Source organism: Somniosus microcephalus, chromosome 12 (assembly GCF_052327205.1).
Source record: "Somniosus microcephalus isolate GS21.2 chromosome 12, FLI_Smic_1.0, whole genome shotgun sequence".
Lineage (NCBI taxonomy): Eukaryota > Metazoa > Chordata > Chondrichthyes > Squaliformes > Somniosidae > Somniosus > Somniosus microcephalus.
In genome coordinates this window covers 199,274,081-199,291,263 of record NC_140998.1, presented here as the reverse complement: position 1 = coordinate 199,291,263, position 17,183 = coordinate 199,274,081, and the positions used below count along the sequence as shown (strand labels likewise).

Below are 17,183 nucleotides of genomic sequence, written 5' to 3'. Positions count from 1 at the left end.
CCCCCTCTGACAACGGAGGTACGGTCCGTCCGTGAACGATAATGACCCAGGGGCTGTTCAGCATACCTATCTGGTACTCTATGATACCCAACAGCTCAGAGGCCTGGTGAAACATATTCCCCTGCTCTCCGAAAAGGGAGACCCCTCAATGCACTTCCAAGCGATAGAACAGGCAGCCTGTGTTAACGGCTGTGATGACGAAGAGAAAGCCAAAATGTTGCTTTTCTCTGTAGATAGTAAGCTCTATCAGACCCTTTCAGATGAGGCTAAGAGGGGGCAGAAGGGTTTTGAGGACCTAAAGGAGGAAATACTGGAAGCCATGGGTGCGAACGACGGCAGTCCGTTCGATCGCATAGGGAAAACACTGCAGAAGGGGAGACCCCACAGGCATTTGCAGACAGGCTGTGGCCAGTCCACAACAGCACGTGTGCAGGGGGACAAGATAGGGCACACCTGAACCAGCGGCAGCGGACCCAATGGCTTCGTTGCCTGGTGTCCAATTGCCTGCCCCAGATAAAAGCAAAGGCTGATACTTGGTTTGACCACCGAGACCCCCTAGCAACTGAAGAGACTGTAATCCGGCAGCTCACGGTAGCATATAGGAACGGTAGGAATAGTGGGACCCCCCAGCAAAAGGGTAAGGTCCACGAGGTTAAACCTGGGGCTCAATACAAGAAAGAGTGGTGCCAGGAAGGGAGCCATCCCTCCCAGAACAAGGTCACGTGTTACAGGTGTGGGGAGGATGGCCACTGGCGCAGGGATTGTAAAAAGCCTGGGAGAGATGATAAAGCCAGGACCACCGCAGCCCCAACTCAGAAGGCAGAGACAGAAACTCCTCCCGATACAGTCGAGTCCGTCATGGAGTCGATAAAATCTTTCCTCAGGGCCAATCAGGGAAAGGTAGCAGCCATCAGTGGTGCTGCAGCCCCCTCGCCCACCTCTGCCTCCCCACAATGACTGGAGCCTGCGCAGCCTGTCTACCTGTGTAATCTCCGGTACGATGAATGGAAGAGACCGCTCGTACAGATGGAGGTAGAGAATGTTACAGGGACTTATCTATTGGATACGGGGCATCATGCACTGTGATGCATACGGATAATCCCACCACATCACCTCTGTCTAACGGGGTTCCATACATACTATCGGGATTCACCGGTCAGGAGCAGGTGGGGGTATACTCCAGACCTCTCTCAGTCCATCTGGCATGCTCCAAACTAAGTGGACATGCATCCTGGCAAAGTGGAATAAGGAGGAAGGAAAGGGGATCCTAGGGGCCGACTTCATGGTGAGTCATGGGATCCTCATGGATCTCCGCAACCATTGCCTTTGGGGGGCTAGCACAGACAGGGAAGAAGGTGTAGTGGTCATCCCGGGCAAGGAGGGTAAGGGGACCTTGTGTACTGTGAAGCCCAAAGAAGGTTACGACCTCGGGCTTATGTTAAATGGTGTCCCGGAGGCACTGCAGGCAGTCATGCAGGCAAACCTCACAGTGTTTGCCACTCATAAACACGATTGCGGGAGGATCACAGGGTTTGAGGTTAAAATAGACGGGGACCCCATGGCCCAACCACAGAAGCAGTACAATTTCCCCAAGGAGGCAGAACCCGACATGGAGGCAGCCATCACCTCCTTAGTTAAACAGAGTGTTGAGGCCCATAGCCACTCATGTTAATTCTCCACTTTGGCCGGTTAGGAAACCGGACAATTCACGGAGAGCCACGGTGGACTATCGGGTGCTTAACAGCAATATCCCCGCGTGTGCCCCCACAGTAGAAGCAGTGGCTAATCTTATTAGCAGTATTCCAGCATCCGCGAACACATTCACGGTGCTGGACATTACAAATGGGTTCTGGTACATCCCTTTAAAACGGGAGGACCAATATAAGTTTGCCTTCACCTTTAAGGGACAGCAGTATACCTGGAACTGTCTGCCACAGGGTTTCCACAACAGCCCCAGCATCTTCCACCAATGCATGAAGGATAGTTTAAAAGAGTTCAGTCAGCCCACACAGTTACTGCAGTATGTGGATGACCTGCTCTTATTCACCGACTCAGTCGGGGAGCATGGCCCACTACTGGCTGAGCTGCTGGAGCTGCTGCAGAGAAAGGGGTTTAAAGTCAACCCCAAGAAGGTGCAGATCGGTCAGCAAGAGGTTAAATTCCTGGGTCTGACTGACCGCACAGGAGAGAGGGCCATAGATAAGGCAAGGAGGGAAGCGGTCCAGGAGTTACTGATTCCCAATTCAGTAAGAGGGGTGAGGTCGTTCCTGGGATTGACGGGGCACTGCAGGGATTTTATAGAGGACTATGCAACCACAGCGGCCCCTCTGCTCCATCTCCTACACAAGGGAGTGGAGTGGTCCTGGGATGAGGGATGCCAGGTGGCATTTGTTAAGTTAAAGGGAGACCTGCAGACGGCACCAGCCCTAGGAGCGATAGATGGGAAAAGGGAGTTTTTTCTGGAGGTAGCAGCCAGTGGGGATAGCCTGAGTGCTGTGTTGCTCCAAGAACGGCACGGTAGGCTGAGAGCCGTGGTCTATTCCTCCAGAATACTCACCGATGTAGAGGGGAGCTCCTCAATATGTGAAAGGCACCTTTCAGCCACATATTGGGCTGTGAAGAAATCTCGGATCTTCACAGGCACCTCTCCCGTCACCCTCCTCACACACCACACAACCACTCAGATGCTTTTGGATGGGAGGATTAAAGATGGGACAGTCAGCAGCATCCACATTGCACGCTGGACCCTTCTCCTCTCACAGATGAATCTGAAGGTAAAGGGCTTTTGCGAGCCAAAGCTTGCGGCCAATATGGTATACCCTGGAACAGCCCATCGATGTTCCATAGATGGGGTACGGGAAGTGAACATAGGTTTACGGGCTGGGATACATCCCACGGGCCGCGAGATCTATGTAGATGGCTCCAGCATGGTATCCGCTGGAGTACGACTCACGGGTTGCAGGATCTTTGACCCATGGCAGACATTGCCTTGGCAATCAAGCTCCCTAACACCATGAGTGCCCAGCAGGCTGAACTGTCTGCGGTGATGTACGTGGTTACACACCCCGACATCTTCCCTACCCCGTATACGATTTGCTCTGACAATATGTTCACTTGCAGCTCGTGTACGGAGTACCTGGCCATCTGGTCCCATCGTGGGTATACCTCCACCGACGGGAAGCCCTTGACAGTAAAGCCCCTGCTGGAGAAAATCCTGGCAGCTGTGGGGGAGGAAGGTGCAGTTTTCATCCATAAGGTGAAAGCTCATTCCTCCACAGAACCCCGCAGCCAGGGCAACCAGCAAGCTGATATGCTGGCCAAGGAGGGTGCACGTGCAGGCACTTTCTGGGACCCATATGAGTCCGGGCCAGTGGCAGCGATTACAGGCAGGGATGGGACACAGGGAAAATTAGGAATAGTGTTGGCCCCGGACCTTAAAACGGTCCAGGCACAGGACCCCGTCCTAAAGGCAATAATTAGCGCAGTGATGGAGGGCAAAAGGATAGAGGGCCCCGACAGCACAGCCCCTCTCACTGTAAGGGAGGGCATGCTGTTCAAGGCAGAACAGTGGGTAGTACCCCAGCAACACCAGAGGGAGTTCCTTCAGCTGGCGCATGAGGGGCCGGGAGTGGGACACCCCGGGCCTGAGACCACCTGGCAATGGATGGAACAGGCGGGATGGTGGCCAGGACTCCGGGATGATGTCCGCGAGTTCTGTGCTAGCTGTCTTGTGTGTGCAGCAAATAATCCCGATCCCCACAAAAGGAAGGTGCCCATGGGACACATTAGGAGGGTCGAGGAACCATGGCAGTCGATCCAGATCGACTATATAGGGCCCTTGCCCACCACCCAGGGAGGCTACAAATACTGCCTCATCCTGGTGGACGTGTTTTCCAAGTGGGTGGAAGCCTTCCCCCGCAGGACGGCCACAGCAATGGGGACTGCAAAGATCTTGGTGAAGGAGGTGTTCTCGCGGTGGGGACTGCCCCAGTTCGTGGAGTCCGACCAGGGAAGCCACTTCACTGGCCAAGTCATGCAGAACACCCTCATGCTGCTCGGTATCAAAGGGAAGTGGCACGTAGCCTACAACCCGCGGTCCTCAGGGATTGTGGAGCATATGAACCATACCCTTAAAGAAAGATTGAGGAAAGAGGCCATGGGGTCGCCCCAAAAATGGGCAGAGACCCTACCTCTGATCCTCATGGGGATCCGGGCCAGCCAGTCCAAAAGTACAGGGCATTCACCACATGAGCTCATGACTGGCAGAGTTATAAGGACCCCCACTCATGTCCTTGCCCCAGTACTCACTGAAAGACAACTGCAGGAACTAAACCGGGATAAATTCGCCCGAACCCTCCTAGAACACCTCAAACGGATTTATGGGCAGGCAGCAGACAGCATGGGTAAGCAGCATCGGAATAACCGGCTGCTGCTCGAGTCTAGCAAGAGCCACCAGTGGGAGATAGGAGACCTAGTGATGGTAAGAAACTATGCCCAGGTGGGAAGTCTAGAGCCACTCTACATGGGACCATATAGTATAGTTGATAGGGCCAGCCCCATGGTCTATGCAGTAAAACTACCCCGGTGCACAAAGTGGTTCCACGCCAACCAATGTAAATTGTATAAATCTGACCATACATGTTCAAGTTCACAGGCTGTAAAGACAGGCACTGTGGCTTGTTTCAAGGGAAAAGTTGTCCGGCCCACCAATTGGGACACTTCCCGGCCCCAGTGGGACCTAAGTTTTGGCCAAAGTTTAAATTTGAACCAGTTATTCAGTTCAGAAACAGAGAAACCGCAGGCTGATAGTAGAAATCTGCAGGCTACTGCGAGTTCATTCACAGAAAATCGCTTGGGGTGCTCCAGGGAGGAGCCGCCCTGTGAAGAGACTGCCCGTGCATGCGTAGTCGCTGGTCTGGAGACAGGAATTCCCCAGTCTTTTGAATGGTCTGTTTGCGCAGGCGCAGTTCCCCAGCCCGTGACCACAGCAGCTCCTCTTCAGTTTTCCCGCGCAGGCGCAGTCGCCTGTTTGAATACAGAGGTTTCACAGCCTCTGCCGTGGGATTCCGGGGAGGAGGTTTGCGCAGGAGCAGTCGCCTGTTTAAAGGGACAAGCTTCCCAGCCCGCTTCTAGAGTGGTTCCCCCTATGGTGTGGGACTCTGGGGAGGAAGGGATAGCAATTCCTCTTGCAGTGGACATATGGAAGGAGCCGGTACCAGGTTTTGGACCTGGAGAGGAAGATTTTCAGCCACCAGCAGCGGGTGGTGAGGGGATACCTGCCCCCAGTACAGGAGTGGGTAGGGAAAAGGAGACAAACCCGGATTATTGGCAGGCTGCCAGGTATATTAAACAGTGCGGACTGTTTGCATCAGGGGGAGAAGGTTCCCAGCCAGCTAGGGATGTGACCCAGGCTCAGGGTCCGTCAGCCAAACTTTCCCCCACAGAGACGCCCCTCAGAAGGTCTCAGTGGGTCCGCAAGCCCAAGAGAAGATGGTCACCAGAGTACCCGCCACAAAGAGCAATCTCCCGAGCCCGGGAGGAAACAGATCACAGAGGGCCCCAACTAGCAGCCATAAGCTGCCAGGGACGAGAAGCAGCAGGCAGTCCAGCTTTGCTGCAGGCAGCAGTAATCTGTGACAGTGGCACCAGAGATTAGCCTGGCCGTCTGGAGATGGGCGGCATTTGTATTATAGCTTTGTGTTAAGTTTACCCATGTTTATAGCTTGCTTTTAAGGTGTTTAAATTTTAAGTTTAGAATGTAACTAGTAGTTTTGAGTTTAAGTTTAAAGTTTAAGTTTATAAGTGTGCCAAATGCTTGTATTTTGGTCCGAGGTCGAGGCACCCGACCATGTCTCCACCTAAGGCAGCAGGTCAGTGAGAGACCTGGCTGCATGTCCTTTTAAGTTCTTTTGCAGGAGAGTGGACAAAGGAGCAGCCCTGTTCGCCCAACCCAAGCTGGGCATCGAATGAAGATATGCAGAATGTTGGGGATCACCTCGCCACTGGACAAATCCAGGAGGAGACCCCACAGCGACCTTCGGGAGAAACCGAACAGGGTCCAGAGGAACCTGCCTACTCATCCTATGCGGAAGAGATGGTCCCAGCTGGGTGGGGCACGGCCCCAACCCAGCACTATCCTGACCGAATTTCACTTGCGGGAGGCCTCGCTATTGAAGAGTCATGGTGGGGAAGCAGGGGCGCCTTGTCAGATAGGGACGCGTTCCCCGGGAGTGGGTGGTGATGGCCCGGGAAAGATTGTAAAGGGGAAGGGGAGACCCAAGAGTCGCGTGGGTGCGTTCGGGGAAGGGAGAAACTCACCCGGGGCCCACGGGCAAAGTTAGAGTGTAAGTGTGGCTGGGAATGATGAGTGGGTGGCCGGATCTGGGATCCAAGTTTGAGTGTGGGGCCAGTGAGAACCGCCACACAGGCACCCATCATTTTCTGCAGCCAGTCGAGGGAAGACGGGAGGGGGGGGACTGGGAGTCGCGATCCCATACACCCCAGTCTCGGTCTGTGAAACATGAGGGGTACCCCGCCTACACAAAGGGACAAGGGAACGGCTCGGGGCTGGTGGATCAGACTGTTCTATAAAATCCATTCTGTACGTTTTAAAGGTTTAAGACCATTAAGGGAGCGGGGGGGGGGGAGGGTGGAAGGAACATTTACTGCCCGGGTGTAAATGTACTCTTGAGTTTTGGACTGTTAAAAATGGCTGAACAGACCTCATGGAAACAGAATTTAAAAGGACAGACAGGCTGTTAGCATATGAAACAGACAGGCTGTTAGCATTTGAAAAAGCTAAGCGCTGCCCTGTAGTGGGTTTGCATGGAGCCCAAGCTGTCAGTCACCCTGTGGTATTGGGCGGGTCCGGTAACCTACAAGCTGTTTGTTTACACTGGGGAGTAGCCCTTTTGAATCAGCCAATCATCGGACAGCAAGCACACTGGGTTGTTTACACACATCCATTCACTGAAATTGACTCTAAGATCAAGTGCTTGAAACTGCCAGCATGAACAAAGGGAATTTGTTTGCTAAGCACTCAAGACTGTCAATCAATTGCGGTTCCAGATGATCACAGGACAATGCTTTGTTTACAAAGCAATTGAATGCTATTAGCATTTGTTTGTATATCAAGTGGACACATCCAAACTGAGGAGGAACCGTTTAAATGAACGTGAGAACACCTTCAAACCACTGCAGCTTTATTCAAAAGCCATCACAGACAATGGACACATTTAAACTGCAACTTTATCCAAACCCATCCCAGACAAGTGGGCAGACTGGATCTCTTTTGTTTTAGCCCAGAAACATCAGATCTGGGTGGGCCTCAAAAAAAGGGGTATAAAAGATAGCTTCCCAGAAGCATCTCTCTCTTCTCTTTTACTCTTTGGACTGCAGGTGAGCAAGGCTTCTGACCCACTAGCAAGACAATCTAGTGAGAAGTAAAGGGGTGGTAATTTAAGGGAAATGTTGCTAAGATTGTAAGATTAACATTGTAGCCATTTATCCCTCATTTTGCCATCTGCCTTCCCCTGTTAAGCAATTTTACCATGATTACTTTGATCGTGTGGTGTAGTTTCTTTAGTTTTAATAAAATTTGACTTTCTTGCATCCAGACCATTTGTCCGTTTTTAATATATCATTAATTATAAGTTCCTCCAGTCAGAACTGGAAGGAGGGTTTAGCGATTCGAAACCGCTGATTGGAATTGGTCACAGTGCAGTGGCAAGGCTGCCTGACCAGGTAAATTACCGTAAACCAGGTAAAGGATGCCCCCTACAATCTCTTCATGACATTTTAACGATTTATGTACCTGAACCCCCAAGTCTCTTTGGATATCCACTGTTTTTAGCTATTTACCATTTAAAATGTACCCTGTTCTATTCTTTTAGTTTGAAAGTGGATGACCTCACATTTGCTTTCATTTAAGTCCATTTGCCACAGTTTTGCCCCTTCGCTTAAAATATAAATATCCATTTGTAATTTTATGGTTTCAGCAACACTGCCTACAATGCCAACTATTTTTGTGTCATGGGCACATTTGGATATACTGCAAGAGAGCTCCTCTACCCACGGGGGCCAGGAGACCTTCCAGAAAGAAGTATGTCGGACCAGATCACCGAGGTCGTCATTGCCAGCAGTGTCACCCCCAAGACCTTACTCCAGTGCCAAAGAACCTTCATGACCTCAGACCAGTGGTCACGGACAGTGAACACAAATTCAAAAGGCATCTACTAGCAACTGCATCACTAGCTTCACACACTTATCAATTCACGACACCACCCCCCCACCCCCCATCACTCACCTACCAACAAATTCTACCAAACACGAGGCACATCTCACATTCCTAGCTTCACCTCACCCCCTTGCAGTAGACGGTGCAAGCCATTCTTGTCAGAGGCACATGACTGAAGGCTTAGCCAGTGGCGGGGCTGCAAGGATACAAGATGCTGGTATCCTCATACATTATCCGCCTTCTCACATGCAACTCTTGCTTTCCCGCCCTCCCCTCACCCCAACTCCACCCTTGTGCCTGCCTCATTTCACACACCCAAAAAATGCAACCTGCCCAGCAAGTGGGTGCCCAAGAAGAGAGTGAAGAAGAAGGAGAAATACCGACAAACGATTTCACACTCCCAGCCACCTGCATTTCAAGGTCGACCTGCAAGGCCATTTGCTGTGTCCCCCACTGAAAGTCAGCAGCCATGCTGCAGCTGCTGAGGGAGCACTGTGTGACATCAGTAGGATAGGCAAAGGCGCACTCAAGGCAGACACTAGGGGAATGCATAAGGGTGATTAGTTAATTTCTTGATGTCATATTGGATGGATAGATATATAAAGTTGGATTGGAAAGTTTGATTTCTGGTGGCTTTTATTTCAGCATTGTGGCCAAGAGGACGGTGTGATGGTCAATAACAAAGACAAGGTAAGGTGTGGGACAGATGTTGGAACGGGAATTGGGGTTGTGATCACTGGTACCGCAGGTTGACGATTCCATCCTAGATATCCCCGACAGAAAGGGGCTATCTGGGTTGCATCCTTCCTTCTGCTTCCTCCTCTTCTGCGTCTTCCTCTTCCCTCTCTGAGCAGATTCTGGAAATCTGAAATAAAAGCAGAAAAAGCTGAAAATACTCAGCAGCTCAGGCAGCAACTCGACCTGAGACGTGAACTCTGTTTCTCTCTCCACAGATGTTGCCTGACCTGCTGAGTATTACCAGCATTTACTGTTATCTCAGAGGCACTTCTTTACCATCCAAGGCCTTGCAAGCATCCAAAAACACTCCCCTGTGTCTTCTGCACACTTTAATAATTTTAACAGCTATTGCACCAAGCCACTACTTCAATAAAATATGAAAAAACAGTCCAAATTCTTAGATGCAAACTTACCTGAAGGACATGTATGTCCCTTTAAGCGGCGCTGATTGCACCTCTGAGTCTGCTGCACGCACTCATTTCACAGTGAGCTTTTTACCCAGTGCTAAACTCAGCGGAAAGGACCAAGTTCACAGAGCGTTGCGTCAAGTCGGCATGACCTCACGCTGTGTAAATTTGCATGTCCAGAGCCAGTACTGCGAAGGACAGTGCCATGGCCCTCACCAAAATGGCGGCCGTCGACTCCCGCCCTAGGGAAGGGCGGAAGAGCATTTGTTCCTCCAAAACAGCCGTACCTCGTGACGGGAAGCAGCCGAATATTTCCTGCAATGGTGGGCGCCTCGCTTTCATGCCCATCCGGCGCTGAACGCGGCGGCTGCCATTTTAGAAAAGTCACCATCGTTGCCGTTGCTTGCGCCCATCAACATAAAAGGTTGAGCCAGATCCTGAGGTCTGTCGACGTACAAAGCTGAATTGACGCACGATCTGGTATTTTGGATGTCACCAACGCCCTGTCCAAAGCACACCTGGCAGAAGGTGCATGCAGCGCTGCTTAAAGGGACACAGGCAACTTTCAGGTAAGTTTACAGTTTTGCATTTGTACTGGTTTCTTTACATTTTATTGGAGCAGTGGCTTTGTGCAATATGTTTAAAAAGTAGTTCAAGTGTGAAGGGAGTGTAGGGAGTGCCTCTGAGGACACCACTTGCTCCCAGTCATGGGCTCTGTAGTTGCAGCAAAGGGAATAAGCTGCTCGCAGAGGGAGGATGAGGTAGAGGAAGACGAGGAGGAGGAAGATGAAAATGTGGAAGAGGAGGACGCAGAAGTGGAAAAAGCCGAAGATGAAAAACCAGAAGAGGAGGAAGCAGGTCAGGAGGTAGCACAGGGAAGGAGAAGACCCGGACAGCCCCTTTCAGGTTGGGATGTCCGGGTTTCAATCATCCGCCTGTGGTACCAGTGAACACTACCCCAATTCCCCTTTCAACATTTGTCCCACTCCTTATCTCCCTCTGTTAGTGACCATCACAGCGTCCTCTTGGTCGAATGCTGAAATAAAAGCCACCGCAAATCAAAATTTTCAATCCAATTATATCCATAATATATGCATCCAGTGAGATCAAGAAATCAACTAACTACTCTAGTGAATTTCCTTAGTGAGTAGCATTTTTTATTCGTTTGAGATATGGGCGTCGTTGGCAAGGCCAGCATTTATTGCCCATTCCTAATTGCCCTTGAGAAGGTGGTAGTGAGCCAACTCCTTGAAGCGCTGCAGTCCGTGTAGGGTGTTCCAGGATTTTGTTAGGAAGGGTGTTCCAGGATTTTGTTAGGATGGGTGTTCCAGGATTTTGACCAAGCGATGATGAAGGATAGGCGATTTATTTCCAAGTCAGAAAGGTGTGTGACTTGGAGCGGATCTTGGCTGTGGTGGTGTTCCCATGTGCCTGCTTCCCTTGTCCTTCTAGGTGGAAGAGTTTGTGGGTTTGGGAGGTGCTGCCGGAAAAGCCTTGGCATGTTGCTGCAGTGCATCTTGTAGGTGACGCTGGTGGTGGAAGGAGTGAATTTTTTTAATGTGGTGGATGGGGTGCCAATCAATCGGGCTGTTTTGTCCTGGATGGTGTTGAGCTTCTTGAGTTTTGTTGGAGCTGCACTCATCCAGGCAAGTGGAGAGTATTCCATCACGCTCCTTACTTGTGCCTTGTAGATGGTGGAAAGGCTTTGGGGAGTCAGGAGGTGAGACACTCGCCACAGAATACCCAGCCTCTGACCTGCTCTTGTTGCCACATTATTTATGTGGCTGGTCCAGTTAAGTTTCTGGACAATGGTGACCCCAGGATGTTGATGGTGCGGGATTCGGCAATGGTAATGCCATTGAATGTCAGAGGGTGGTGGTTAGACTCTCGCTTGTTGGAGACAGTCATTGCCTGGCACTTCTGTGGTGCGAATGTTACCTGCTACTTATCAGGCCAAGCCAGAACGCCATTAGATCTTGTTGCATGCGGGCATGGACTGCTTCATTATCTGAGGAGTTGTGAATGGCACTGAACACTGTGCAGTCATCAGCTAACAACCCCATTTCTGACATTATGTTGGAGGGAATGTCATTGATGAAACAGCTGAAGATGTTTGGGCCTAGGACACTGCCCTGAGGAACCCCTGCAGCGATGTCCTGGGGCTGAGATGATTGACCTTCAACCATTACAACCATCTTCCTTTGTGCTAGGTATGACTCCAGCCAGTGGAGCGTTTTCTCCCCGATTCCCATTGATTTCAGTGTGTGCTTGCGTGTGCTTTTACCTATCATAGTGCTCTTATGCAGTGTTGCAGCATGGCTGCTGAAAGGCTGCGACTATCAGTGGCGGACAATCTCGAGGAGCTGGTAGCTGGGAGTGTGAATCGAGTGACGGTGTTACTTCTTCTTCACTCTCCTCTCCCTCTTTTTGGTCAACCACCGGCTGGGCAGGCTGGATTTGGTAGGGGCAGTGGATACTGAGTCCAGTGGCACGTTTGCAGACCAAAATAAAGTCTTGGTGCTTCATTGTTTTGAACATTGTGTGTGCTGTGGGGGCTAAACCTAATCAAATGAGTGGGAAGTATACATCATGCTCCTAAACTGTGCTTTGTAAATGTTGGAGAGACTTTGAGTGGCAAAGTGGAGTCAATCATCGCAGAGTACCCAGCCTCTGCCCTGCTCTTTAGTCACTGTGTTGTTACACTTGATACAGTTAAGCTTCTGTGCGGTGTTGTCTTTCAAGATGCTGTTGGGTCATTCGACAATGTTGGTGCTGTTGAGGGCCCGGATGGTCGTTGGGCTTATTCTTGTTCGAGACGGTGATAATCTAGGAATTAAGCAGTGTGAATATTGTCTATCCCTATTGATGGCGAAGCCAGGTCTTGATGTCGAAACAATGGGGTTCCAGTTAGTGACTGATGAAATGCTAACCAATAATCACCTGATTTCTATTTTTAACAAAAGGAAGTGAGAGCTTCCTCTTTCTTTTCTAACTGACACGTTCGGTCAGTTCTCTGCGTTTAGTTTGAGCTCAACAACAGCAAGTATGAAGTGTTCCATTCTCGAGGTCTCCCTTCTACTCGCCGTTCTAAATCCAGGTATGATTTAAAATCAAATTCAATTTTATTTTCAGTTGTGTATTGATAACCATAGTCTCTAACACTGTTGCTTGTGTGGATATATCTGTCCCCATCGATCTAATACTTCCGTGTTGGGGTCTCAAAACAGTAGCTGCATTCCAAAGTGGACTTTGCTTATATTCCGTTCAGTGTTGGCGAACGCGTAGCAAGAATTGTCAAATTCATCCCGAAGTTATTTTGAACCTAACAATAACTGGCGATATCTCTTGCTTGATAAGGCTGAGGATCTGTGTAGAAGCAGCCTTGGAAACAACTCAAGGTACAAACATTTCATGACCCCGCCATTTTCCTTATTCACTAAGGCCTAGAAATTCGGTTGGCTTTGCGCCCAGTTTTCGCCCAAAGAGGGCTTTTGCGCCACTTGCTAAACTTTCCCCGCTATTCAGCGGTGCGGTAATGGCGGCGTTAGCCGGTAGCGCTGCGCCGCTGATGACATCATCGGTGTGCGCAGTGCCCCGCTACCGCCCGACTGCCATATTGAGTTGCAGCCGCCTCTTCCGCGGCGGCCGCAAACAGCGACCAGAAAACGGGGCCTACCTGATGCGGTAGTGGGGCGAGTTAAGGCGGAGGTGCGGCCGGCCGCTTTTTCGGCGGCCGCCTGCCTGCACCTCCTTTCCCGGCCTCCTCCACCACCCCCCCCCCCCGCGGCATTGCCGGCTGTTTTCCGGGAGCCCGGCACTTCTCCGTGGTGCCGGGCTCATTTGCCGGCACTAGCGAGCGGTGATCGCGCTGTTGCGGGCACCTCCCCCTTAAGAGAGGGAGGAAGGTCTGCAGTACCGCAGCCTGCCGCTCCGCAGCGGGTGGCGCTGCGGCACTTAGCGCGCCGATATTCAGTTTCAGCGCCCCAAGCGGGGGCGCCGAAACCCTTGATTTGCGGCCGGCTTCGACTTGGGGCGCTGAAACTGAATTTCCGGCGGGCTCAAGTGGCTCCGCGCGCAGCGGTAATTTCTGGGCGCAAGCGAGCTGGCCACCCCAAACTGAATTTCTAGGCCTAAGTTTATTAACACAACCGCATCGTTAATAATGGATCAGCTGCGTAAACTACCATAAATTATGACAGAAATGGCCATCAGTCCACACGTAAGATGAACCAGCTCTCGCTCGGCGAGATTCTGTGGTTCAAACAGTGAGAAAGAGAAACAGTATTAGAGAAAACACAAGACACAATTTCAGAGCCCCTGTGATACTGCTATCATCAGTTTCTGTATTGGGTCGCTGCAGTTCCGGGTCTTGTTCAATGAAACACCGGGGCAATTTATTCTTCAAATACCGACATAGGTAGAGGGAGCTGAAAAATTTCAGTTCAGGTTGGACAAGGCCGCACGTTGTGCAAAGCGATCTGTGTCCGGGAGGTTGTGCAATATTTACTGAACAAAGGAAAAAATGGTGTTGAGATAGATTGAAGGAAGTAACTTCTTTACCCAGAGAGTGTTGAGAATGTGGAACACACTACCACAGGGAGTGGCTGAAGTGAATAGTAGAGATGCATTTAATGGGAGGCTAGAAAAGAATATGAGTGATAAGGGAATAGAGGCATATGTTGATACGCTTAGATGAGGAAAGAAGGGAGCAGGCTCGAGTGGAGCATGATTGCCGGGATGGTCTGCTTGGGCCGAATGGTCTGTTTCTCTGTTGTGCATTCTTTGTAATTCTATGTAATATTTTCACCAATACTCCTGCTTCCTTGTTCGAGCCCAGGCTCGTTATTCTCATGCGAGGCGGAATCGTGTTATGTGATCACACATCAACATTAATAGTACGACAGCATCGGGGTAACATAGCGGCCAGGGGCATTTCCTCGGCAGAGTTAACACGTTCGCCATTGCAGCATAGCGCAGATTAAAATATTTGTTCAGATGTAGTGAATTATAACTTCGTGTCCATTTTACTAAGAAAAATATTCATTTTGAATCTGACGTTAGTTTGCAAACATTTACCTGCTTGCACACATCTGACCGAGAGTGGGCTGGGGGAGGGGACCAGACACCAAGTTCCTGTCAGCCTCTATGTTCCACGTCCTCCGACCACACAGGACACAGCTTTCAGCAGCTGAAAGGCTCACAGTGAAGCACAAAGTGTAAAAGATGGTTAAATGAGCAACGACTAAAGAAATAAACCAGATGAGGAGACACTGGGATCCGCTCAATGCCGGTGTGTGGGGGTTGGTTGGGATGGGGTGGAGGGGGTGGTCAAAGGTGAAATTTGCCCAAAATTTGGATCCTTCCATCTAAAGGACTGCACTTCAACGGCGGGGCAGCGCATTGGTCCAAATATGTGAGAGAGTCAAAGCAAAGGCCCCTCTGGAAGGAAGGACCGGGGCTGGGAAAGCAGCGGGAAATTTCAAAGCTGCAAATTATTGTGTCAAATTTAACACCTTCACGTTTATCCTGTTTCTTTGGCATTAATCCGTCCATTATATTTTCTGCTTTTTATTTTTAACTGTCTAAAGACTCTTTAATTATTGGACAGAGTGATGTCACATCGATGAGCTGAGCGCCTCTACTATAACATAGGCTGCTGTAAATCTTCTGAGAACTAGAGGCCGGCCGGGAGAGCAGTGCAATAGTCGGGTCTGGAGGTAACAAAAGAATGGGTGAGGATTTCAGCAGCTGATGAGATGAGACAGGGGGTGATGTTACGGAGGTGGATGTTGGCGGTCTTGGTGATGGAGAGGACATGGGAAGCTCAGTTCAGGGGCCAATAGGATGCCAAGGTTTCGAATGGTCAGATTCAGACTCAGGCAGTGGCCAGGCAGAGGGATGAAGTCAGTGGATAGGGAACAGAGTTTGAGGATAAATGTGGATATTTATCCAGCTGTGTCTGCTCCAGTTTAATATTACACTTTACTCCCTGTGCAGGTACCGTTGCGGATGGAGATCCTAAAGATGTTCCGGAAGTGGTGCTTTCGAACGGGTCTAGTCCAGTTTTGCTGCCTTGTTTCAGCCGGCCTCACGCTAGTGTTAATGAAGTTCAATGGACATTTGAACCTGCCTCAGAAAACAATGGCTCTAGAATTTGTACTATTGATGACAGCACCCGTCAGTGCAGCTCCCTGTGGTTCCCGCATATAACACTGGCTGAAACTGATGGTTTCGGGATGGGGAATTACTCTCTTTTCTTCACACCAACAATGGAAGATGCCGGAAACTACCACTGTTTTCTGTATTGTGAACGCCAGAACATAAGGATGGAAATCCGCCTCATAGTGATTAATGGTGAGTTACTGAAAACAGTTTGTGTATGAAAGTCTCTGAAGTGTTTCACCATTTTCTGTATTTGCGCCAATGTTCTGTTAAACATCGATTCATCAAATACCAGAATTGTTGCCATTTGTTACGTGGAAAACTTAGCATTAAAACAGTCGCTTTCCCCCAGTCAAGGTTATTGTACGCCTCTAAAACCCTTTCTGTAACCTCAATGTAAACACTCAGCAATTTATTTCTCTATATTGTGAAAACTACAAGAAATCCCTCAGTAAATTCTCAACCGGTGAAGACGAGTTCCATCTCCGGAACTTTCCCACAGCACTTCTGCTCAAAACTCACTCTGGCAGAAATTGACTTTAATGGAACTGAATATCGGGCAGCGGGTGTAACAGGCGGCCAATACATTACCACACATTATACACTGTCGTTTAAGATGAATTTCCAGCCCACAGGCTCGGTCTACAAAGGTTCCAGTATGGCGGGCAGGAAGCGTGTGTACATTTGCGACTGGAAGTGCGCCGCCTGGCATATTGGGTAAGAACAGGCGAGAAGCATCCTTTGCCCTTGCCTGAAACAGGCGTTAGACTCTTTGCATTTGCTAATTTGAGGCCCCTTCTGTAAGATTGGTTTACCAGGAGGCAGCCAGGCCTCTCTCCAGAGGCACTCTTGGAAACCAGCTCTAGGATTGCCTGAAACAAAGAAGCTAACTAATGTAAGACCCCATATGAAAGGAACCAATCGCTCCTCTCGACTCCCCCTTTCTGAACCCGACCCGCTGATCCCGAGAAACTGACCATGATTCCCTACATCCTAGATCCAGGCCCTGATCCCTGACTCAGATCAATCCCTGATCCATGGCCCAGACCTCTATCGTCGAACCCCAACCATGGCTGTGAACCCGAACCCCGACCCATGCCCCATCCCCGATTCTACACTCCGGCCCCAATCGCCGACATTTGAAACAGGCCATGTTCACAGAGCACCGAACACCGTCCCAAACCCAGACCTCTGACCCCAGCTTCAATCCCCGACAAAAGCCCAGACCCCTGAACCTCGACCAAGGCACGGATTCCCGAACCTGGTCTTCACCGGCGAGCTGCCTCTGGACGCCCAGCATGTGCCTGCAGCACATTGGTCTGACATTAATGAGGTCCAAGGCCCGATGGGCCTACCTGTTTAGACTTTGTTCCTGTCTTGATAGAATAGTGATTCTGCACTGTGTAATAGTGGTGAGTATGAGGAGAAGGAGCCAAAGAGGTTCGGTGCATTGTTTTCAGGAGAGTGAAGGGAAGCGGGGTGGTTGTATTGTGAGTATTTTGAATAATGATCTTGTTAGTGGTAGAGCTGTGAGCAGGGAGAAAGAGCAGTATCGCTACCTTGACAACTCTCCTGAGGTCATTGAATGTCTTTCAGTGTGGCAGCCATGTACTGGGATGAACGTTCCTTGCCTCACTCTC

General features: G+C 50.2%; 1 protein-coding gene across 1 annotated transcript in view; it reads left to right on the top strand.

The window, feature by feature from the left end:
- The first annotated feature begins 12,419 nt into the window (after window positions 1-12,419).
- Window positions 12,420-17,183, top strand: part of g6fl (g6f-like) — a 29,868-nt gene continuing 25,104 nt past the window's right edge. Inside the window, exons 1-2 of the mRNA XM_086002413.1 lie at window positions 12,420-12,478; window positions 15,379-15,735. Of these exons, the coding sequence (XP_085858539.1) occupies window positions 12,427-12,478; window positions 15,379-15,735 (409 nt within the window). The 5' untranslated portion in view covers window positions 12,420-12,426. The remainder of the gene's footprint in view (window positions 12,479-15,378; window positions 15,736-17,183) is intronic.